This window comes from Pteropus alecto, unplaced genomic scaffold (genome assembly GCF_000325575.1).
Source record: "Pteropus alecto unplaced genomic scaffold, ASM32557v1 scaffold123, whole genome shotgun sequence".
Lineage (NCBI taxonomy): Eukaryota > Metazoa > Chordata > Mammalia > Chiroptera > Pteropodidae > Pteropus > Pteropus alecto.
This window is the reverse complement of record NW_006433950.1, coordinates 7,576,926-7,584,803: the sequence shown is the minus strand read 5'-3', so window position 1 is coordinate 7,584,803 and position 7,878 is coordinate 7,576,926. Positions and strand designations below refer to the sequence as shown.

The window sequence follows — 7,878 nt, the reverse complement described above, 5'->3', positions numbered from 1 at the left end:
ACAGAAGCTGGAGGGGGAGCTCAGCCAGTGGAAGATCAAGTATGAGGAGCTGAGCAAGACCAAGCAGGAGATGCTCAAGCAAGTGAGTCTTGGAAACCACGGGGGCTTCCTGGAGGAAGAGGCATTGTGCTGCTGAATTTCAGCAGTGGGAATGGAAGAAAGAAGGGAATTCATTCATTGTCAAGCACTAGCCATATGCCACATACTGCTCTGAGTGCCAGGGCAGGCAGTAAGCTCCCCTTGTGGGGGTGGCGGGTGGAAGACCAATAGGAACGAGACACATAAATTCATAAGCTATGAAGGAGTCAAACCGGAGTAAGAGCAATGGGGTGGTGGGTTACGAAAGACCCGTCTGATAAGGCGACACTTGAGGCGAGACCTAACGGAAGTAAAGGAAACCATCCTGGAGAAGATATGGGGGCAGAGTTCTTGGCGAAGGCACAGCAAAGGCACAAGTCCTGAGGTCAGAACAAGCCCAATGTGTACAGAAAACGGACAAGTGTGGATGGAGGGTAGTAGGAGAGATGAGGTCCCAAGGGGAGCTTTGTAGACCAAGACAAAGGGGAGGAGTCTGGATGTAGCACTCACTGGGCACTGAGTGTGTGTGAGATCTCACCGAAGCCCCTTGGCAGTCGGGGAGGCTGGGTCCTGATGTTCTCATCTTATAAGTGAGGAAACTGAGACTCGAGCTGCCGGAGAGGGGACTCGGCTTCACCACCACAGTGTGGGGACTCAGGGCAGGCAGGGGTCAGGCTTGATGGCCTTTACCACCTCCTGTGCAGGTCCCCATGGCCACCAGGGGGCGCAGCCACCCAGAGAAAGCTGGCTGGACCTCCGCATTTCCAGAAGGTGGGAGGGCCACAGACAGACCTCAGAGCCTGAAACTGCCCTGGAGGTGACTGACTCTGGTCTTAGGGAATCTCCTAGAATATAGATTCCCCAGACCCCACCCTTAGCTCCTGAATCATCATCTTTGATGCTTGGGTTCAGGAATCTTTTTAATCTTCTTAAATTGTGAAGTATAATCATTTGCAGCAAAGTGAATAAAATACGAATGTGCAGTTTAACAGATAATTATCAAGATTCTCTCTTGTATATGACTTCTCTCCTCCAGTATTATGGATTTAAGGCTCATCCTTGTCATTGCACAGAGCAGTGGTTTGATGGTTTTCCCTGCTGTCAACTCTGCATTATGTCAGAAGCATCCCAGGTGATTCTGATGTAGCCAGCCTCGCACGCACATGCAGACCGGGTTCAGACCCGCTGGATGTGTTCAGCCAGTGTACACCGAAGGCTGTCCTGTGCCAAGGCCATTCAGGGGTACAAAGGTGGACAGAGAGAAAAGCTCTCACAGTGCAGTTGGGGATGGGATGGAGAGTAGAAGAGGTACCTGCTCCAGGTAGGAAGGACAGGAGAGGCCAGGGCCTGAGAATGAGAAGAATCAACTCTGCAAAATACCTCAAAAGAGTGTACCAGGCAGAGGGAGCCACACGTGCAATGGCCCTGGGGTGGATAGGAACTTGGTATATTTGAGGACTGGAAAGGGGACCACTGTGCCTGGAGCACAGTGAACTAAGGACTTTGTAAGATCCTAGGATGGGGACATGATTGGACTTATCTTTTTTAGCAGCTCATTCCAGACTACCTTTGTGGAAAATGGGTTAATGGGAGGCCAAGCGTAGAATGGGAGGCTATGTGGTAATGAGGTAGGAAGCGAGAGATGTTGGGAGCGACACAAGAGGTCAGGTTCAGGGTCAGTTCTGGATACCCGGTGGCCCATTTGGGCATAAGCTCCTTGCTGAGCGCTCCTGCACCAGCACCCACCCCTCAGAGCTGGTTCTGGGATATAGCCGCGTGGTCCTCGCCGTAACTGGGCTGGGCTGTGTCCTGCAGCTCAGCATCCTGAAGGAGGCCCACCAGGACGAGCTGGGCCGCATGTCCGAAGACCTGGAGGACGAGCTGGGTGCACGGTCCAGCATGGACAGGAAGATGGCTGAGCTGAGGGGTGAGGTGAGGCCGCTGACGGGACCCAGGAGGGCCTGAGGCTTGGGGGCCAAGGGCCCTGCCTCTGTCAGCTGATCCCTTGAAAGAGGGCAGGAACCAGGCCTGTGCTCTGAGGGGGAACCAGCCACGCCACAGGGGGTACCCCAATCTGTAGGGGACAGCCTCTCTCCCACACCAAGACCAAAACGCCCTCTCATCTTGTGTGCCAAGAAAGAAGCCCAGGTTAATTATAGCCGCTGCAGCTGGACCTGCTTCCTGGAGCCAAATATGGCTGGAGGAGGAGGTGGGGTGGGAGGAGGATCCAGCTCGGGCCCTTCAGTACCATCCTCCCCTTGATGCCCTCACCCTGTCCTGCCCCGTTGCAGATGGAGCGGCTGCAGGCAGAGAACGCTGCTGAGTGGGGGCGCCGTGAGCGGCTGGAGACCGAGAAGCTAGGCCTGGAGCGGGAGAACAAGAAGCTGCGGGTGCAGGTGGGGGACCTGGAGGAGGCCTTGGCCCGGCGGCGGCGGCAGACAGCCAGCGCACTGGACTGTGACCTGCGGGCCAGCCAGGCCGCGCTCTTCGAGAAGAACAAGGTGGGGCAGTGGGTGGTGCGGCCAGGGCTGGGGCAGCTCCACCTCCCAATCTAACAAGGACAGAGCGCCTACTGTGTGTCCACCTCCAGCCCACAGGGCCCCAGAGACCCGTGAAGTAACAACTAAGGACAGAGGTGATGATCACCTTAGAAGCTGCTCTTCCTGAACACCCACTGTGGGCCGGGCTCAGTAAAAATAGCTGCATTTATTGAACACCTACTATGTGCTAGGCCTTGTAGTAATTATAGTAGCTGCATTTGTTGAACACCTACTGTGGGCCAGGCCCTGTGCCAATGCTTTTTTGTCCAATATCGCTTAATCCTCTCAACCACCTTTTTATTTATCCAACAAATATTTATCGAGCACCAGTTCTGCTCTATAGGCCTTGTTCTGGGTGCTGGGGACACAGCAATGAATAGACAGGATGATGTGGCCAGCCCTCCTGGAGCCGATGGCTTGGGGATGCAGACATTGCTCTCTCCCTCACACACTCACACTGACCCACAGCTCCGTGGCTGCCAGCGGGAAGAGGGAACCGCAGGGGACCTGGTTTAGGCCCAGTGTCCTGGGAAGGCTGCCCTGAGGCAGTGACATCTGAGCAGAGGTCTCAAGAAAAAGCAGACACTAGCTGGTAGCAGACCGATGAGGAGAAAGGATTCGGAAAGAACGTGAATAAAGTTCCCATGGTGAGAGGGACATGGAGCTCTGGAGGAAGAAGTCGGCCAGCGTGGCTGGAGGGGCGTGTGCAAGGGGGACGTGGGAGGAGGCCACCTCGGCAGGGAGCAGGTTGCGGTTCCGAGCGCCCACTGGCTGTGTGGGGAAGGCGATGGGGAGACCTCCGCTGTTTCCTGGGGCAGCAGGTGGTGACGGAGGCCTGGACTGAGGTCAGTCCAGATGGAACGAAGAGGACGGATTCAAGAGACCTTTAGGCAGCGCGTGGGCCCGTCTGACAGATGTGAAAACCGAGGCTCCGAAATCACAGAGCTCGGACTGGGCGTCTCCTCCCCGGGCTGCTCAGCCTCCTCCCAGTCACTGTGGCTTCTGATCTCAGTTTAGCTCATCCCCAGACCCAGGCCTTCAAAACCACTTATACACCAAAGCCTCCAGACCTCATCCCTCCCCCAGAAAACCTGACTCAGCTCCAGGTTTAGCCTGCTGGACATCTCCATGTCATTTCCAGTAGGCACCTCAAAGTTACTGGTCCAGAATGGAGTCACTGATTCCACCCACCCAGGCCTCTCCTCATTGCCCCCTGAGCCTTTTCACCTCATTTGAATGGCTCTTGTCTCCCGCTGCTCAGCCAGACCTCGAGTGCTGGTGTTTCAGACAGCAGTTGGCAAGAGCTTCTGGGGAAGAAGGGACACCAGCACCCCCTAGGACTGCCTGACACCTTGGGACTCCTTAGCATGGCGCCCCGTGATACTGAGACCTCCCCCAATCTCTGCTCCTCTGCAGGAGCTGGCAGACCTGAAGCATGTGCATGGCAAGCTGAAGAAACAGTTCCAGGAGAAGGTGGCAGAGTTGGCACACGCCAACCGGCGGGTGGAGCAACACGAGGCAGAGGTGAAGAAGCTGCGGCTGCGGGTGGAGGAGCTCAAGAAGGAGCTGGCCCAGGCCGAGGACGAGGTGAGCACCCACTGGGACCCAAAGGGCAGCCTTTGGACCCCGGCTGGTGTAGGAGGGGGCTGTGGGGCCTTCCCGTGTTGGTCCCTGGTGGGTTCCCAGCGCCTGAGTCTCAGGAGGTGCCCAGGGTAGAGTGGTAGGCGGGCGGGCAATGGATGGATGGTAGGTAGGTGTGTGGGTAGGAAGGTAGGAAGAAAAATGGACAGATGAGATAGACGGATGGTGAATAGATTCATGGATGGACGGGCAGGTGGATACGTAGGTGGTTAAATGGAGGGACAAGGATAACTCCATGGATGGATGAACAGATGGATGAGGGAATCGATGGACAGACGGATGGGAGAGGGAGAGAGGGAAGGAGGGAGGGAGGATGAACGGATGCGATGTCACTACAGGTATATGATAGCTGGGTGGGTGGGGGGATGGATGAGTATAGGGATATATGGAAAGGTGGATGACTGAGCAGACAGTGGAAATATGGGTAGACAGCAGCCGCATCACTGGGTAGAAAAACAAATGGACGGGGAAGAAGGTCAGAAGGATGGGTAGATGGGAAGGTAGGTGTGTCTGGGAGAGCGGAAGGACACGTGGACAGACAGGGTGAATGGGGGGCTGAATAGGTTAATGAATGGCGAGCGGGGAAGTGGGTATCTCATGGGCAGATGGATATTTCCGTGGGGGAATGGTCAGATGGACAGATTGATAGGGATAAACGGGGATGTGGGTTGATGGATAGATCAGTAGCTTGGGGCGTTGGAGGACAGGGAGCTTTAGACAGAGGGGCAACGGGCATGGGGAGGAGCTAAGGGATACTTCCCTGGAGGAGCTGGGTCTTGCTCCAGGCCCCAGAGGAGACAGACTGTTCTCTGGGGAGGACATTCCCCCAGAGGAGTGGTGGGAGTGGCTGGCCCTAGGTAGATGGCAGGCCATGCTGGCCCATAGCCCAACGTGACCCCCATACTGTTGGCCCTGCTCACCCCCCAGCTGGACGAGGCCCACAACCAGGCACGTAAGCTGCAGCGGTCGCTGGACGAGCAGACGGAGCAGAGTGAGAACCTGCAGGTGCAGCTGGAGCATCTGCAGTCCAGGTGGGCCCCAGTGCGCACCCCAGGTGGGGGGACCGGGGTTCCAGCGGGGAGAGAATTCCTGGCCAGGGCACAGAGACAGGGCAGAGAGACTTCCAGCCCACGGCCTTGGCAGGGTTGGAGCCCAGGCTAGAGGGGAAGACAGAAAAGGAAGAGGGCCGGCCGCCCTGCGGCCAGAATCCTGTCCCTCTGAGCAGGAAGGGCCAGGTCCAGGAAGCCAGGGAAGGGGAGTGCAGGAAACGAGACCAGCTGGGAACCTGGAATTGTCTCCTGTGGCCAGAGAGCAGGAAGGGTGGCCACAGAGGTCAGGGCCAAGGTGGGGGCAACGAGGAGGGCCCCCCGGGCCTGGGGAGCCATGATAAGAAGAATAAGCAGCCTCCAGGATCCCTGGGCTGGGGTGATCCCAGGCCAGCTGGGATCACAGGAATTGGAGGATCCCTGGCCCCAGCGGCAGGCCACACCCCTCAGCTGCACCCAGAACCCATCAGCCTCGGTAAGAGAGGACCTCAGGGACTCAGGGGGACCCACCAGCACACTCTGCATCTCTCCCCTGCCTCCCCCATCCCAACACCCTGTGAACTGCACGTTCTCCCTGACTCCCCTTAGGGCCGTGAGATGTCAGAGAACATCAAATCCAATTCCCTCCCCATTTCGCAAGCCCCCCACCTGAGGGGGCATCAGCACCTGCTCACTCTTCCTGGGCCAAGCCCTTACTCGCACCCTCTTATTTCACAGAACAGAGGGAGCCTGGGCTCTGCAGCCAGACGGCCTACGTGGTGGGAATCCTGGCTCTGTGCTTTGTAGCTGTGTGGTCTTGGGCCACTTGCTTGCCCTCTCTGTGTCAGTTTCCTCATCTATAAAATAGGGATGATAACAGTTCTTATCTCTTGGTGGTTGTGAGAATTAATTGAGCAGATACATGTTTACAGAAGTACCTGGCACATTATAAACGCTGAATAACTGAGCTGCTGCCGCCGCTGCCATTGCAACTACCCCTGGGTGTGTGGGGGGGTGCTTATATATGGGTCACGTATTGTGCTGTAAGACCAATCAGCGCTCCCATGAGAGGAGGGAAGGGAAAGATATTTTTTTCTGGGGGGCTGGCAGATGAAACTAAGGCACAAGAGGCTAAGTCCTTCCATGGCCGCACAGCTGGTGGGTGGTCGGGCCAGATAGTTCCTCCTCCCAGCCATCTGCCATCGGAGCCCTTATTTACTAAGCACGTACTATGTGCTGCTGTGTGCTGAGTTTCTGTGAGGTGTACAGGCTATGAAGCGAGACCTAAAGCCCTGTGACATGGCCAGCCGAGCCTCAGTACCCCCATCTCCCTGGCAGTGTTGTGCAAAGGCCCAGGCATGAGTCTAAGTCAGGCTATGTCTGGCCAACTCTACCCACTCTGCCTCACCCTACACACACACCCCATAAAAGGCCACCTAGCCCCAGGGCTTCCTGGCCATCGCGGCCGCATTCTTCCGTAGCCATAAACTCCCAAATGGAGGGGCGGGCTCTGCCCAGCCTCCGTAGGAGAGGGCGCAGCTGCAGCCGGCCAGGACCTCTGCTTCGTTTTCTTCTCCAACTTTTTGTGCTTTAATGTTCCGGGGACAGCGCACTAAATCACAGCACAGTAATGGAGGCTCCCGCCCGCGCCCCTCCCTGCCATGTTAATAATTCATGCTTTCCAGTAAGATGCCGCCAAGCGCCTCTCTGCTGGGGGATGGGCCGGCATCGCCTCGGCTCTTCTCAGGGTGCAAGTTCGCCCTGTACATTTAGGAACTTTAATGGGGGGAGGGAGTAACACATAGCATTTTCTCACCGATACTGGGGGTGTAGGGGACTCAGGCCCTCCCACCCCAAACTCTCTCCCCGTAGTCTTTGGAGCCTGGCTTGGGTTCGAATCCCAGCAGCTGCTCACCTTTCCAAGCCCCTGGCCCACTCTCGCCCATCCAGAGCCCCCCACTACAGTTCAAGCCCAGCCCCACCCCCTACTGTCCGTGGGACGTCGAGCAAATTACTCGGCTGCTTTGTGCTTTGGTTTCCTTTTCAGTTAAATGGGGGTGACAGTAGCACCTCCGTCATTTCAGAGGCTTCTGGGAGGGTGATGTATGATGAGGTGATGTATGTAAAAGGCCCCACCCAGTGCCCGGCAGTGGGGACGTCCCTGGAAGGCTTCGCTGCTGTCAGCACCAGCTGATTAGACTCTGGCCCTGACCCTGGCGTCACCCCACCCCACAGGCTCCGCAGGCAGCAGCAGAACGCCCCCCTCTTCGGGAAGATCCGCAGCGCTCGCTTTGGCACTGAGGAGGCTGGGGATGGAGCCAGCGACCTGGATGAGGACGAGGACCTGCAGATACAGGTGGCCTAGAGCCCCCAGGGCTGGCAGGACTGGCCCTCAGCCACAGGCCCCCTGCATGCCCAGGCTGACCAGCCAGATGAACTGATGCAGGTGCCTGTGCTCGCTCTGGGAGTGACCCGGCTCCTTGCCATGGACAATTTCTTTCTTTCCCAGGGTGGGTGTCGATGGTCCCCCGCCCCCCCCATCAACGCTCTGTGGAAGGGAAGCCACGGCCTATGTTTTATATATATATATATAT

At 57.0% G+C, this 7,878-nt stretch overlaps 1 protein-coding gene across 1 annotated transcript in view; it reads left to right on the top strand.

Annotated features, from left to right (window-relative positions):
- The window catches only part of CCDC102A (coiled-coil domain containing 102A), a 20,033-nt gene extending 12,161 nt beyond the window's left edge, over positions 1–7,872 (top strand). Inside the window, 6 exon segments of the mRNA XM_025044631.1 lie at positions 5–82; positions 1,894–2,010; positions 2,370–2,579; positions 4,035–4,205; positions 5,187–5,290; positions 7,520–7,872. Of these exon segments, the coding sequence (XP_024900399.1) occupies positions 5–82; positions 1,894–2,010; positions 2,370–2,579; positions 4,035–4,205; positions 5,187–5,290; positions 7,520–7,649 (810 nt within the window). The 3' untranslated portion in view covers positions 7,650–7,872.
- Positions 7,873–7,878: the final 6 nt, after the last annotated feature.